General features: G+C 35.4%; 2 protein-coding genes across 2 annotated transcripts; one reads left to right on the top strand and one right to left on the bottom strand.

The window, feature by feature from the left end:
• Nucleotides 1–1,334: 1,334 nt before the first annotated feature.
• LOC141586148 (uncharacterized) lies at nt 1,335–5,213 on the bottom strand. The gene is made up of 3 exons (XM_074407280.1): nt 5,058–5,213; nt 2,745–4,434; nt 1,335–2,633 (listed from the first exon to the last, which is right to left on the bottom strand). Exons 2-3 carry the CDS (start codon nt 4,425–4,427, stop codon nt 1,662–1,664), a joined length of 2,655 nt encoding a protein of 884 aa, XP_074263381.1. The 5' UTR covers nt 4,428–4,434; nt 5,058–5,213; the 3' UTR covers nt 1,335–1,661.
• Nucleotides 5,214–11,353: 6,140 nt separating this feature from the next.
• Nucleotides 11,354–15,810, top strand: LOC141586152 (uncharacterized). The gene is made up of 5 exons (XM_074407283.1): nt 11,354–11,806; nt 12,357–14,232; nt 14,327–14,387; nt 15,006–15,229; nt 15,452–15,810. The coding sequence occupies exons 1-5, from the start codon at nt 11,692–11,694 to the stop codon at nt 15,504–15,506; spliced, it is 2,331 nt and encodes a 776-aa protein (XP_074263384.1). The 5' UTR covers nt 11,354–11,691; the 3' UTR covers nt 15,507–15,810.
• Nucleotides 15,811–17,647: the final 1,837 nt, after the last annotated feature.

Raw genomic sequence — 17,647 nt, forward strand, 5'->3', positions numbered from 1 at the left:
GGATCATGTTCTATTCCTTAGTCCTGCATCATCATTTTCAGAATCGGTAAAAGACAGCACAATGAGGAATAGAATCTATCTACCAAGACGTATAGGTAACGGAATTGTCTACTATTCATTTAACACACGCAAATATCACACGTTGGGAAAAGACGATCCTATGGATGATTTATATGGCACGCGGACACAATCATTTTGCTGTTGGATATAACTATTTTCTTCTTTGAATTGCTTTTGTTTTAGAGATGACTGCAGCAAGTGTTGTACATAAATTATACGGTCAAGTACTTCAATTACATAATTATGTTGATGCTCATACCTCGTCTAGTTTACTTAGTTATAATTGCATAATTAGACGAACTGAAAAATTATTTTTATGTTCCACTTTTTCAACGTCTAATCAATTGAAGCAGATAAAGAACATGGCCGGGGAAGGGAAGGATTATGAAAGGGACAAACAGTAAGTCTACCACTAAATTGATAATCCTAATTTTTTTTCCAAATTTAAAAACCTTAACAAATTGATCACGTCGTGTATGAAAAATTACCTTTGATTGTCGAAATAAAAAAAAAATAGAGAAGCATAGAAAAGGAAGAGAGATCAATGACATAATGGACGAAATAGAGTAGCAAAGAAGAAGAATTGAAATGATGTCAAGAAATTACTTTTCAGTTTTTCTTAAACAGTAATTTAGTAATCTACATTAACAAATAGAGTCATTTGAGGCGTTAAAGGGCATTTGGCAGGTCCAGAAGCGGTATAAATTCTACAGAGAAACAGCCAAAGCATTTGAAACTGAACACAAAACAAATTTAACAGACAATGAACTTACATCCACAGGCAGTTTCTCTAGCTACAACCAGCACGCCGATATCATCAGCAGGTACTTCCGTGGGAATGGAATCCAACGAGAGTATCAGGCGTATCACCTTTGCAGAAGATTCATTTAGAGAGGATGTAATCACCAGCCATTCTTCACAAGGATTTAAATCACTGTAAAATCAGGCTAATTTATCAAATTCTTTGTATAAGACATATAGACGATTAGGAACACTGCAACCAATCAACTTGAATCATGTAAAACAGAAATAATCATTGGAGTACTAATAATTTTTAGACATCAATTGGTGACAACAAGAATTATCACATGAGAACTATTTACTAGATACTATGCAGGAAAACAAAAAGGAGGGAAATTGACAGCAAGCATAAAAAAAACCACACTGCCCGGACTGTCAACGAGAGTTACAAAGGCCAATAATCTATCAAGTACAGAGTAAATTTTAACTAAAAAGAAAAAAGAAAAAAAAACTTATCAAGATGAAAAAAAGGGTGATAGAAGAGAAAACAAATTACTTCGGCAAATTATGTTCGAATTCATTTTAGTTAAAAAACAATCGACTTGATTGTAGATTGTCTTAACCACTAGAATAAGGCTTCATTAATATCGACTAATCTAATGGGTCACTGTCGACCAAATCTATCTAATTAATAGCATTATAGCATACATACTAGCAACCATTGTACATCAGTTGTGAAGTTAGTTGGTTGTTGAGGCTGAGGCTTGATTGGATGTCTAGAATAATAATCCTACCCCCTCTACCGGTTCTTGTTGGTTCAGCAGTGACGGAATGATGTGTTGTTTACTTCATCAGACAACCTAGGCCTTCCTCGGCCTTCCAATACCTTTCTTAGGTTGAGGTTCAACCACATTATCTTTGTCCGGACACTTCCTCTTATTGTGTTTTTCAGACCTACAAACACTACATCTGAGAGTAGTACCGTGTTTTGTCAATCTTCCTGGCTTCTTGGGGTTTTCATGGGGTTCTTTTCTTCTGTTCTTCGTAGTAGGTCGACGGGGACCAATTTTAATTTGAGGAGGATCAATTTCCATGTCAACCATTGGCCAATGTCTCTCACCCACACAAGGTTTAATGGTTTTAGAGTATGCTTTTAAGTTAGTGACCCTAAGATAGCATTCATCCACAAACGGCCCGACTTCCAACCCCTTGAAGTATATGCATGCTATTGCATGACAGCATGGTATGCCTGTTAGCTGCCACTTTCTGCAAGTACAAGTCTTCTCTTGTAGATCCACATATAATTTATCCAACTTGTGGATAACTTGAAATTCCATATCACTAGAGCGCACGGGGTTACAGTTTCCCATTTCTTGTTTCTCTTTCTCTAACCGTGCTGCTATTCTCGGACACAGTAATGATTCGCTCTTCTCTATTTCTGCCTTTTTCTTCACCAATCTCTGCATAAGTGCAGTCCTTATTTCCTCCAACATATCTACCAAATGCTTTGATCTTGCATTAATAATGTACCCGTTAAAAGTCTCTGCCATATTATTTACAATCACATCACATCTTGTATTAGTGCTCACGAAGGATCTGCAAAATGTTTTGGGATTTTGTGCCTTAAAAGAAAGAGCAGCAAAAGGATTAAGGCTTTCCATCTCTTTCATTGCATCAACATAATCAGCCTCATTATATGCTCGAGCTGCCCTCCAAAATAATCCTTTAAACTCATCGCCCTTGTAAGTCTTGTGCCAATTAGCAAAGACATGCCTTGCACATTTTCTATGCTCCGCCTTACCAAAAACATTTGCCACCGCGTTCAAAATTCCCTACATTAAATTGAAATCGTATACATGTTAAGAAATGAAAGTCGGTTGGTAAGTTCAAATGACATCATACACAGGTTAAGAAATGAAACTAGCGTGTAAAACTGTTATTACCTTCTGCTGATCAGAAATGAATGTCCATTGATTCCCGTCATTTGTCTCCTTCAAACATTGTCGTAACTGTAGTAAGAACCAATTCCAAGAATCATTATTTTCGCCCTCAACAACTGCATATGCTATAGGAAACATTTGGTCATTTGCATCCCTACCTATGGCAGCCAGCAACATCCCTCCGAGGAACGTTTTTAGGAAATAACCATCCAGACATATAACCCTCCTACAGCCAATCAACCATCCAGCAGAAAGAGCGTCAAAGCAAACAAATAGTCGCTTAAAGATTGGGGGACCTAAATTTCTCGGAGGATCAGTCTCAAGTTTGAAGCAACTATCAGGATTTAGTTGCTTAACAGCTTCCATATACCTCCCCACCTTATTGTAGTGGTCTTTCATAGATCCATGCAAATTTCTATGCGCAAAGTATTTAACCTTATAGGCAAAAGACTTGCTGATTATTACGTTATACGCTCTCCTTGCTGTCTCCACAATTTCAGAAGCTGGCCAATGAGGTCTACCCTTAAAAACCTCGAGAAATTGTTCAGCTAACCACGTTGACTTCATTTGCTTGTTTGATTCCATGTCCCTACTACAGTTATGTATCCCATCAACAGATTTCACAACATAGAAAGATCCGGTTGAATCCCAAGATGCATACAACCTAAAAGGACAGCCCGCTTTACAACGCACGCCTAATCGTTGTTGCCTATTTTTATCACTAATCCTAAAGGTTATATGTCTACCTTGCAAAACAGCATACCTAATCACACATTCCCTAAACGCCGTTCTGTTCTCAAATCTCATTCCCACTTTCCATTCAAGTTTAGACAAATCTGTAAACTCGTTAACCAGAATACCACTACCTCTCCTTTTCCTTCCTAAAATGTCATCTTCTTCACTTTCACCTGTGGTAAGTACCTCATCCTCACCTTTACCATTGTTTGCTTCTTTTCTCTCCATAGGTTTTTTCCCTTCTTCCGCCTCCTTTTGTAACTGCAATGCAATATTTCGGACGTTTTCTTTCCACTTGTTTACACTTTCTTTTGCAGCTCTAAACTCTTCGTCATCGGTGTCACTGTCACTTCCTAATGTTGTATCTTCTGATTCCTCATTATCATCGTCTAAAACATCCTCATTAACTAGATCATCCAACTCATTTTCACAATCCGACTCCTCATCTTCCCACATTAAAAGACTCTCTGGTCTATTACCAATCCCATCATCAAAGACTTTGTTTTTTTCAAATGCGCTTGAGTTATAAGGGGTTCTTTTAGGACTAAGCTTCTTTCTAATATAGGTTGTCGAATTTTGTTCAATTTGAAACAGCTCCGTTGATATTTCCCGCCCATCAACACCATTTAACACATCTGGTTCATCAACACGATGTAACACAAACAATTCAATAATGCCATGCAATCTCAAGTATTTAGCCATCTCCAACACGTCTGTATCATCGTAAACCCTCCTAAGCCCTTTATCCATTGATAACAACGGAACTAGGTAATAAATTCCATCTATATTTGAGTAGTTACCACATTTTTCAGCCATCTCCCTTATCCGAAACATATAAAGTTCATCGACGCGGATTTTTTCATAAAGCTTAAACTCACCACCTACATATGACAGCTTAGGAGTCTTGCTAAATATCCCTCCATGCCAAATTTTTAAAGTTACTATTTCCATGATCACCCTACAAAATGGATTTAATTATTTCTTGTCACACAAAACCAAATTGAAATAAAATAAAATTACAATGGGACCGTCTCACACAAGAATTACTGTAGTTAGTTGAGTTCCATACTATCTCGAAACCCTTGATTTTTAATTATTCTAACTGAATTAACTAATCTCAATTAGCAGATCAATTTAACAGCACCAAATATCAAAATGAAAATATAATGGGACCGTCTCACAGAAGAATTACCGTAGTTAGTTCCATATTATCTCGAAACCCCCGATTTTTAATTATTCTAATTGAATTAACTAATCTCAATTAACAAATCTCAATTAACAAATCAATTTAACAGCAGAAATATCAAAATAAAAATATAATGGGACCGTCTCACACAAGAATTACCGTAGTTAGTTCCATACTATATCGAAACCCCCGATTTTTAATTATTCTAATTGAATTAACTAATCTTAAAATTAGAAATCAATTGAACAGCAGAAATATCAACATACAACCAAATCCTAATTAGATTTCACATACCAACAACAAAAGCAATTTGATTAAATAGTAATATTAAGCATGATTAACAATAAAGTACATATAATTTGTAAAGTAAGAAACTTTAGGGGTAAAAATCGTACCTGAAGTGGAAAGAGGAAGAATGGTAAAAGAAAATTACTAATGGGGTAGAAGTGTAGAACGAATACTGTAGAACTAGGGTTTGCCGAAGGTAATTTTGACCCTAAACTTTAGGACGGAAGTGTTGTGGTAATTTTTTTCAAAATATCATTACTCCCTCGGTTCCGGAATTTGTTACCCTTCTTTATTTTGAATTGTCTCGCTTAATTGTTTATTTTTTATTTTAGAAATATGTGAAAGTGGTAATTAAGCTCTTAACTTTGTTTAATTATGAAATTAAGTCCCTTAAATTTTATTTAGAATAATTAAGCCTCTTAAGTTTCACCAAAAGTTCTTATGTCATGGGATGATAAATGTCAAGTTTGGTTACACGTCCAAGTCAATACCTAACGCCTAAAATCGTGTTTAATTGATGAAAAATAAAGTTTAGGGGCATACTTAGTGATAATGACAACAATTAGGGGTATCAACTACCATGTATGTTTTAAAAAGTGTAAGGTTACCATGTAGAAAATCGAAAAATTGAGGGGTACTATGTAGAATATCCCATAAATTAGCATTGTGCAACCAGCCTATATCTGCCTGAGCTTATATTTATTTTTCTTAAGGTTTTCTAAAGTTTATTTTTTTTTATTTAAATAGATTAGATGAGCCTGGAAACTCTACAATATACTCCCTTCGTCCCGGTCAATTGTTGTCCTTTGATTTTGGCACAAAAACCAAGGAAAAAGGAAGGAGCCAATTACAAAATAACAAGTGGAACAAATAGAGTGTGAATGATCAAATTGCTCATAAAATTCATTCTTAAAATAGAAAGGACAACAATCCACTGAGACACCCCAATATGGAAAATGACAACAAATGACCGGGACAGAGGGAGTAGCTCATAATTTTTAAGACAACACTCATAAACTTTATTATAAGCTCAGATTCTTCACCATCATGATGGTACGGTATTGTCCATGATTTGCACATCGCAAGCATATGATTCTTCCATATTAATTTCACATATAGAGAAATAGAGATTTTACAACATTAGAAAACCGGGGAAGTGGTGATTGACCCCCTTAACTCTTTGCAATTGTGAAATTATTCCCCATAACTTTTAATTGGAGTAATTTGACCCCATAACTTTCACATAAAGTGAATATCAACCCCAATTTAAATTGTATCTAATATCCCCCTTGAAATCAATATCTCATCAATATCTCCTCAATTTCTCCTCAATTTCCCACTACAAAAATAAGAGAGAAAAAAACTTATACACGCCATATACGTATTAGAAATACACATTTTTCATATATGCTATTTCTTCTTAAACGATACACATTCTTCAAAAAAAAAAAAAAAAATCAAAGCAGCAACAAGCAGCAAGCAGCCGGCAGCAGCAAACCCTCCCATGTTGACAAATCTTAGCAAAGGTAATCCAATTAAGTTTTTTGTCTTGTTGAGTATTCCTATAATCGACCAATAATTGCTCCCCTGTTCACTTGATTTGTATGTAATTAGGGTTACCAAATCTACAAACACAATCAGTGATTGAAAGAGAAGAAGGAGAGAGCTAAGAATACACAAAGGAAGCCATTAATGGAGTATATAAGAGCTTGGAATCTTAGTGATTGAAGAATAGATAGGAATTGAAATGATGTAATTAAGTTGGAAATACAAAGAGTAAAGTTACAGAGAGACGAGGAAATAAAGTGTATTATTTTTTTTATTGTTTTTTTATTTTTGCAAAATGATAAGGTGTATATTAGATTGTACGTATTTTGTATGTTTCTAATATACGTATATCTGTTAATATACGTATACCTTGTTGTTATACCATGAGATTTTGATGAGATTTTGGTGAGATTTTGGATGGGGTTGATATTCACTTTATGTGAAAGTTATGGGGTCAAATTACTCCAATTAAAAGTTATGGGGCCTAATTTCACAATTGCAAAGAGTTATGGGGGTTAATCACCACTTCCCCGCATTAAAAACGTATACAACGACCATACATGTACGTATAACGAGCAAATATCTCAAAAATGAAAAGGCATCACATGCGATAAGTTCCCAAAAGAGACATACCATGTAATACGATTCATAAATGTATGCAAATCAAGGTATAGACAGTAGTCTTACAAAATTTGGTACTAAATCATCTACATTAACAACAAAATCACAGACTTAACTTAGATCTGTCTTTTTCTGCAACGAATTATTGATTCCCAAATTTAATAGCATCTTTGCACATTTTGCATTATATCATTCTTACATGCATGTTACTATAACATTTTACTTAACTCTATAAATTGAAGAAATCACCTTCACATGAGACTCCCTCTTTGTTGTGACACACACAAGACAAACTATGTCTTGGTGTCCCTCATCATGTAATATCATATCATATATTATATGATTTATATCATATCATTATAATTATAATCAGTGTCGGAGTTATCATTTGAACTCTGCAGCAGAGTTGCACAGACTATGATAAAAGGAAAACTCGAAAAAGTTCAAAGATTTGAACTAAAACTTTAAAATTTTCATCCTTCAGCGAGGACAAGCGCCTTTGCTAGCCCCTCCTAACTCCACCACTGATTACATTTCATTTTAAGGTTTGTACTTTTATTTATACAAAATGGCAAGAAATAGTGTGAGTGAGAAGAGTTTGAAAGTATGGGATTGTGGAAGTCCATTGTATGACTCTTATGAACTTGCTTCTGTAAGTCATTTGATCGAACGTCATCTAATGAAGCACCCGGCACTTTTAGGAGCATCAAAGCGCTTCAAAATGTATCAGCATGGACCCACGGCCGCGGTAACAACGTCGAAGGGAACGGGTTCTGGAAATGGTGTGGTGTCCGGAAGCAGGTTTAGTGGGTGCATGGAAAATTACTTCACAAGGAGGAAGAATAGAGGTGAAGGAGTTAAGAAAATTAAGTCTATTAACAAGTTTAAGGCTATTAAGTGCTTTATTTAATCAGTGGCGGATCTTGGACGATTTAAATTAAAGCGAGTGTAATGCTAAAACTTTACACAAATTCTTATTTGCGACGGAGGTATCCGTCACAAACAAGAGACGGGTACCATATTGTCTCACACACAACCCATAAGGGTGAGAGACAAAGCACATGGGGTGGGTGGGTGCCCACCTTGTCCCCTCTACCCATTTCCACTCACATAATACCCGTCGCAAGATCCGACCCGTCGCAAGCAAGACTTATTGAAAACTTTATATTAAATGTTTTGTAGTAGTTGTTATACTACTAAGGTTTAAGTTTCTAAAACGGAGTATCTTCTAGTTTCTTTGTTAAGATTACTTGTTGGATGTAACGGCATTGTTCGATTTACTTATCAAATCTTGTGTGTGTTGCAATTAAGATTTAGTTGCGACAACATATGATTAAAATTACATATACAGATATACTCCGTATTAAACTGGACCTCCATCAAAAATAAAACATTTTTCGCATTTTTGCATAATAAGTTCGGTAATATAAAGCTATAAACCGCGAAATTACGTGTCAGATTTTTTATTAACAACTTGTTTAGTTTACATCAGCTAATAGTAAAACCTTAATCAAGGAAGTGCAAATTTGGCAAATTAAACAGACCATTCTAGCTACCTTACAAAAAAAAAAAAAAAAAATTATTGCATGTCATATAGATATAGAACTATAAACGGTATAGACGTCATGGACTCATAGTTGGTGCATTTATGTAAAAACGGTTTGGGTAGCAGCAACCTTACACCTAATTTCACGACGGCCTATTTCATCTTCAATTTGGATTCCTAGAGTAAAGATAATGAGAGCGTGGCAGATAAGTAATGCTATAAGACAAACTCGAACAAAAAAACGAAAATTTTAATGAAACTTGCGCGATTTTTATTTTCCAGCGAGGACGAGCGTCCCTGCTAACTCCCCTAAATCTGCCACTGATCAAGAACATGATTATAAATTTATAAGGAATATCAACTATTACAGGTCGTCTGAAAAAGGAGATGAGACAGACTTACCAACTTAAAAAAATCACAATCGCCTCTAATTTCGTTCAAATGCTTGTATAATAAGACATCATCACTAAGAAGAGGCATAGTGGACGGTATCTGATTTAAATCCCCCTACTTTCGATATTGTATTGCCCTTATGACTCATTTGACACTAAAAAAACTCGATATAAAACTCACTACTACTTTGATATAATTCATCCATAAACTCAAATTCTGATTTTAAAAAAAAAAAAAAGGCTTTTTCTTGTTAATTTTGAATATGATGCGAAGTTAGTTAAGACGAAGGTAACAAAAAATAATGAAAAAATTGTTTTGCAAAGTTTGTCATCATACAATGGCCCATGCGCCCGGAGGACTGTAAGTCTGTAATGGTCTGCAAGCAAAGGCCTGCCTGTTAGCCCATAAAAGTCTTGCTTTCACCAACCCATTTCATTATTACGTTGATAAAACCGTCTCAAATCGTCTTACATAAAACTAACTAATTCTATAACCATTATGAGTTGTGACAACTCCGTCTACTTGCTATCTAATCTCCAGAATCTTGTATAAGCATTTGAATAATATTCCACTTGGAGTAAATATAGTGATGTACATCAAACCGACATGAGGACAACCTGGCTTGCTGCCACCAAACTTCTAATAATTGTCCTAATATTAATTTCTTAAATCATTTAATTGTAAATCAATTAACGTACTAGTTTTATTAATTCATTTTTCTTAAGCTAGAATCCAAATATAAGCGACAATACAAGATTTTTTTAGAAAAGCTACCAAATAAAACCTACTGATTGTCCCACATGAATGCAATCCATCTACTCATAGAAATTGTATGAAAAAAATATGAAGGCCCCGTTTAATCAATAACATATTAAAAAATCGGTTTTTTTTAACGTGTGTTTTAAGGTACACATTAACTAGTAAATTGACCAATGAATATGCTAGCATATTGCTGTAATTAGTAAATTCACTTGTACATTTATTTAACTCAGAAAAATTAAATTGTTATGTATAATCTGCTATTTACCAAACACTTAATGATGATTCTGGTAACGATATATGCTAGTTAAACACGCTATTTAAATCTGCCGACCGTATTCTAAATACTAATGTTATCTATAATTTAAAATTTGCTTCTACTAATTGCCAAACCGGTCTATGTTAATTATGTTTTGTTGACATCCAAAGGAGAAAATTGTATAAAAATATATTAATTAATAATTACGAATAGAAAAGAACTATTATCGAATTGGACTGAATTTATTTGACTAAATTATGCTAAGTTTTTTTCAGTGCTTTAGAAAATTTTTATAACCAGTTACGAAATGAACAACACAAATATTCATGTAAAGTGGTGTTACACAAGTACATGATACTGTATTTTTTTTAACTACGGAGTACTTTTGAACATTCACGAGCTATATTCTAGATAGTTGGAATCCGTTTACACAATACTAATATATAAAACAGCCCTACAGAAGACTAACCGAATGAATTATGTACAATTGAAAGAAGCTAAACAATAATGGGAAATGATAAATACAACTCGGTGAGTTCTATTTAAGCAACTAAAAAAGGAAAAAAAATACATAATATATGCATTAATTAAAAACTGATTCATGTGTAATTTATTCTCTAATTTCTAAATTAATACCAAATTTGAAAGGATATTAAATGCTTAAATACAACCGACTGAATTGTATTTATCATTTCCCAACAATAATTAGCCATAACTTTGCATTAAGCGGAGCAGTATTATTTAGAACACAAATAGAATGAACACCGTATTCTGGTTGGATTTTGAGAGAATTAATTGCATGGTCAATACTCAAAAGAAGGTATACTCCTCAAAAACAAATGGTGGTGGCCTTGTGGCCTTGTGGGTAGGTCATGTATCACGGAGATGACCCTACTACCTATCCAACTAATTAATCGATTACAAAACCGTCTCATATTATAAAACCGTCTTATATTAACTTAAACATTCATAAAATTGTCTTATACTCTAGACTATTTAGGTCTCAGACTAAAACTCTCTAAATTGAACTACACTAAACTAAATTAAATTGAACTAGAGTAAAAATGAAATGTGCTTGGAAACTTGATCTAAAATGAACTAATAAATTGAACTTAACTGAATTTAATGAACTAAAATTTCGTCGAAAAAAATAAGGCTCTTTAATCTAATAATACCCAAACAATTTTGGTTATTAAATTCGGCATTAATTTAACTATAAAACAGCTATATCCATCTTAAACAATAAATGGTGTAAGCGCTTTTATAAATCTAGTGTCATAAAAACATTAAAATATCAGCATGAAACTGTGCATATTTTTCTTCAAAAAATTGGCAGTATTAGTACAAGTACAAAAATTGGCAGTTGTACCATAATTTCAAAATTATGTAACCTTCAATTCTAAACTTTAGCTTGAAGCCAAATTTAATGTTTGTTAAGTCAATTTTCAATTAAAGTGTTCACATTTTCCCTCTAGAAAAAAACCCAACATTTCTCTCTACAATCACATTAATTTATTTTTTTATAAAGTTTTATTGATCACTAATTAATGATCATCATTTTCATATACTCACAATAAAGATTTGTATTAATTTAGGATTAAAGAGATCATAGAAAATGGAGGAAACCTCAAAAGTGAGGTTAGTACGTTGTCCAAAATGTGAAAAACTTCTTCCTGAGCTCCCAGATTACTCTGTTTATCAGTGTGGTGCCTGTGGTGTTTTTCTCCGAGGTAAATTTTCCGATCATTTGTTTACCTTTTATTAAAATATTTCATACTGAATATAAAAAGTAAACAAATACCTGAGACGAAAAGAGTATGGATTTTCTATATTTTTCGTTGATTTTCTAGTAGAGACTAGATCTTTAGTAAGTCTCTCTTAAAACCGTCTTAAGTGTGAAACCGATCCAAAGACATTATCTCTAGTAGGGTAAATTTTCATTACCTTCAAATAAGAATTTGTATATGATCATTTGTACTAAAATGAGTAAATGTATTATTTACTCCCTTTGTCCCGATCATTTATTTACATTTGATTAAAATACCCCGACCAAGAATAAGAAAATGTAAATAAATGATTGAGACAGAGGGAGAAGATAATAATAGCTAAATGTAAGGCTGCGTACATCTGACCCTCCTGAAACCTCCGATTTACGGTTGAAATTGAATTGAATTTCTGTGTTAGCTTATAAATTCATGATGAATTGTATGATCTAGGAGTGATTGATTTGTAATTAATTATAATTTGCCTTGTTTTTGGTGGGTTTTTGTGAATATGCAGCAAAAAAGAAGGGAAATATGGAAGGTAGTAGTAAAGGGTTCGAAAAGTCAGAGGATTGTGAGAGTAGTATAAGTAATGCTGTAACTGAGTTTGATCGGAATGATTATAAGAATGATATCTCGAAACGAGAAATCATGATTCAAAATGTGAATGTAGGCGAAACTGAACTTGATAATAGGGTTTTAAGCTCTAAGGTCAATAAATTGGAAGCCCATGTCGAAAATGGCAATGTTGTGAGGAAACCTAGTCGGATTTTTGAGGGGGGTTCGAGTGATATAAGGGAGAGAGATCGGTTTGGGAGTAGACGCGGCTATTTTGAAGAAATGAGGCCTTCGAGCTCAAACTATGTCGGTCAAACATCATCCAATTACGGTCTAGATTCTAGTTATGAAAGAGAAGCGCGTAGAGCTACTAGAGTTGAGGATGTCGAACCTGAACGAGAGGAGCTGTTACGGAAATTGGAGGAATTGCAGGATCAGCTGAGTAGAGTCCAGACTGGCAATAACAATTTCCATGGAAAACGTCCTATAGAACACAGGATCGCGCCTCTTGAAACTTATGTCGAATCAGAGGATTATTTTAATGATCATCCATCTACATATAGCAGGATCCCAAGACGGGGTTTTGCTCCTAATCAGCAGTTTTCTGGTGAGCCATTTCCGCTGCACCAGAGATCTGATATGGTTACTCACGGTTACCATAACCCGACCCACGGTCAAGGTTATTCTCCTAGATATGAAGATCCTTATGAATCTCAAATGTCGAGGAGACCTCCTCCACAAAGGGTCTCGAATCACCATCATTATATGAATCCTGAGCAAGACTACTTTGAGTCAAACCCATATGATACGACTCGTCATCACTTTTCTTGTTCATGTTATAGATGTTATGACCAACAACATCAACTTCCACCACAAGTCCCATACAACCGTGAACGTCGTGGTGCTTTTGGATCACAAGGGTATAATTCTAAGCCTGTTAATATGCCTACTTTAGGGAGTTCTTGTGAACCTAAGCCGCCTCATAAAAGATGGTCAAGTGACCCTAAATTTGAAAAAAATGGTCTTGTTCGCCCTCAAAGGGGGTTCCTAGCTAAGGGACACCGATACCGTCCTGTAGCTAGTGGGGCTCCATTTGTAACATGTAGGAATTGCTTTGAGTTGTTAAAACTACCCAAAAAGGCGATTACCAAGATGAGCGAGTGGCGAATGTCGTGTGCTGCATGCTCTTCTGTGATCTCTTTCGCCATTGTCGATGAAAAACTTGTTTCTGTTGATTTATCTGTGAAACAAACACATACTGAAACTCCGGACAATGTTAATGAGGAACTCCCTGAACTTTTGAAGCGGGATAATGGTAGTTATTGCTCCGAAGATTATGCCAACTCGGGTTATGATTTTCAAGCTATGGATCGAGATCCTTCGTTCTCATCTACTTGTCATAGTTTAAGTTCTATAAAGTCTGAAGAAACACATAGCATTCACTCAGTTTCTGCTACTACTTCCGAGGATGAACGTTTATCAGCAGACGACTTGGCAACTAGTCGGTCTGAACAAGAGCGGGTTCTGACAATCAAGAACGCCTTGCGCGATTATTCTCTTAAGGAGTCATTGGCAACTGAAATGGAAGTACCGTCTAATGAGTATCCAAACAGAAGTTTATCAACTGTTGCATCTGATAAATCCCAAGAAGATGATCAGGTGAAAGTTAAGAAAGGAGATTCGTTCTTTGCAGGAATTTTGAAAAAGAGCTTCCGATCAAACCAGACCGTTGAAAGTGTAAAAAAGAATGTCGTGGTTAATGGGCATCTCATACCCGATAGATTGATCAAGAAGGCGGAAAAGCTGGCTGGTCCAGTATATTCCGGCCAATACTGGTAATTACTCGTACAGTCGTACTTATTTATCCCATTTCTCTTGCAGAGGCTTACATTTTGATTAACATGGTTTCTTAAACTTGTAATTCGCTAGGTATGACTACCGCGCTGGATTTTGGGGTGCGATTGGTGGGCCATGTCTCGGGATCATTCCTGTAAGTTTACAGTCTTTTTGGCTACGATCTTCTTAGTGGTTTTGTAGTTCCATTTTGCTCAGATTGCATGAATAGTAGACCTGTCAAATGGGTCGGGCGGGTCGGTCATACGGGTCGGGTTAGAATACGAGCGGGCCAGAGACAGGTCGGTTATCTGGGTTACTAGTTGGGTTAGGGTCAGAATATGGGTCAAGAAATAATTTCTAACGCCTTTTTTTAATGATTTTTTTTATCAAAATTTTTTTTTTAAAAAAATGTACAACATATTTAAAATCAATGTTTACATTAATTATACCGAGTCATTGACATAATTATTAAAATAAAGTTTTTTTTAATAATTATTTTAGTATTAAATATTATAAAAGTTATATAAAATTGACTTTTTAATTGTGTTTGTATTTTTAAGCAATATAAAAAAATAATTTTTTTAATTATTTTTTCAAATATAATATAAAATTTTTACCTTTAACCAAACGGGTCGAGCCGTTCGGGTCGGGTCTTGAACCTAAAATAACGGGTCGCCGGGTTGAAATTCTCGGGTCTTGACCTTGAAAAAACGGGTCGGGTCGGGTCGGAATTTGAGAGATCTAATGACTAGGAAATTTCCGACAATTGCAGCCGTTGATTGAAGAGTTCAACTATCCAATGCCGGACAAATGTGGTGCTGGAAATACAGGTGTGTTTATAAATGGGAGAGAACTTCATCAGAAAGATTTAGAATTACTTTCAACCAGAGGACTTCCAGCTTCAAAAGATAGATCTTACATTGTCGACATCACTGGCAAAGTTACTGATGAAGACACCGGTAAAGAGGTTGTCAACCTCGGCAAACTTGCTCCGACGTATGTTTTATCTTCTTCCATCTATCTACCTGTCAGTATCTCTGAATTACTAACATGCTAGCCACAGATGATAGTACAGTTAGCGTAGCTTGTACAGTCATTGATGAGACCACGACCTAGGTTTGAAAACCGTCAGCATCAAAAGTTGTGCATGACATTAGTTAGCTGAGTCGGAGTCTAAGTATCCCAGATCAATTTTATCTGATGGTAAATTTTGTTCAGGGTTGAGAAGGTGAAACATGGGTTCGGGATGAGAGCACCGAAAGCAGTTCCTTAGGGTGTTGTTATTCTTGAACATTCGCGGAAATACCACGTCCAACAGAAGGATCATGTACAGCCGTACAGGCAAGAATGTGAGCACTGTCGCCGAGAACCTGAAATTTTGTTAAACGTCTGTTTTCTTTTAGATTTCATCTTGTCTATTTATTTATATGAAAAACTATTTCATCAGATGCTGCAATTTGTTAAGATGATGGAAGGTAAATAATTACCCTCCGTTTATTTTCGATTTTTTTTGTAACTTGTGAAAAAACACAAGGATAACAAAATAATTTGGAAGATTGACTCTGATTTCCTACAAATTCAAACAGAGTGAAACAGGAAGATTTATTCGCCGACAAATAACATCTTTAAAAGTTCCCGACTAAGTACAGTAACTAACAGGCGACACCAAAATAAAACCACAATTTTCTACAATTATCTATTTGGACCGCGGTCTGCTTCTTCTTCTTCTTATGGGCCTCTGGGATTGGGATCGCCCTTTCTGCATGCGATGAAGCCACGGGAAAAAAATAATGTTAAGCTCCCAGCGAATACAAACATTAACCAAATCAACAAAGTATGCAACAATGAGGCATAATCCCACAAATTGTAAACCAAATTATTCACACAAATAGGATTATACATCCAATTGTACCATAAACATTGTACAACCAAGATATAAGAATCTGAGCTTATATGTATTCTTTCTGAGTTAATTCAAACTTCATGTTTTTAATGTGTAAATGGATAAACTCAATACTTTATCACAAAACTCAAATTCTCCACAATACAACATACACAACTAATTGTATAGTTCATGAATTGAATTATTCATATCGGAGAGCAAACTAAGAAATATGGAATAAATATCTTCCGAGTTCTTAACCTAAATAAGAAAAGTATAAAAATAATCATATTCATCGTATAAAGTGGATCCGCTTTCTTTCTATTGTGAACTAGGTATTAAGAAGGTAATAGGTGAATCAATAATACAATTACGCTTATGCAATTCTCCCCCTCTCCGATTCTAATAAGTAGAAATTCCGTAAATTGACACCCTAAACAAATACTAACGGCGAACAATAACTAAAATCGGATGATACTCTAACATGTTAATCTCAATCATTAAACACTAAATAATACGGAGTAAAACATAAAAACGTGATTCAAGGCAAAACGAATACCGCAAACTATAATTAATCGAATAAAATATGATCTACAATTGCGTAAATTGATTAAGAGAAACTTAACGGTAAGGGTATACAAGGCGGCAAACCAGGTGGCGGAAATAGAGACAGGGGCAGCGATTATGGTGGCGGCAGCCATGACGGCAGCACATTCGAAGACCCACATCGCTGCTCCGCTATGCATCTCTTCTTTCTCTTCTCAATTTACTCTCTCGCAATATCAATTTCAATTTCAATTTCAATTTCAATCCTTCAAATATATATACGAGTATATATAAGAGGCCGGGCTAGGTCGGGTTTGGTCCGGCCCAGCTCTAAGAAACCAGCACGCGTGCAATGATTGGGCCGGGCCGGGGTTAAATGACGGGCCCAAACTATGTGGGATGAAGTTGCCAATCATATTCGCATTCCTACATGTATTTGCGGAGCAGTGACTAGAGTCGGCATAAAGGGTCGCGGGCTGGTGGGCGGCACTGTGCATAGCACGGTACGACCCGGCCCGGTGAGAAAATCGAAGAAGCACGGGCACGGCACGACTGGGCTTGAGATGGGCTCTAGCACGATTTTCTTCAGAAATCCGTGCCCAGGCACGGCACGGCCCAAGCACGGCGGGCCTGGCACGGTCCGACCCGAAAAATAACCCGTTGATCATCATTTATTAAACAAAAAGTCCATTAATATTTAATAAAATATATATATTTAAACCATTAATCATCATTTATTAAACAAAAAGCAGTTATATAACATTTTTTTTTAAAATAAAAAAATATTAAAGCACATGGGCCGACCCACGGACAATGCACGAAAAGCCTATGGACCAAGCACGACCCGAGCACGAATATGACCGTGGTGGTTTAATGATTGATTTTTTTTTTTTTTTTTTTTTTTTTTTTTTTTTTTGTCAGCTGTAAAAGAAGGTTCTACAGTTTCATGGCTTGCTTAGCAAGGCTATGCGCAATGCCATTCATCT

The sequence above is a fragment of the Silene latifolia genome, chromosome 6, assembly GCF_048544455.1.
Source record: "Silene latifolia isolate original U9 population chromosome 6, ASM4854445v1, whole genome shotgun sequence".
Lineage (NCBI taxonomy): Eukaryota > Viridiplantae > Streptophyta > Magnoliopsida > Caryophyllales > Caryophyllaceae > Silene > Silene latifolia.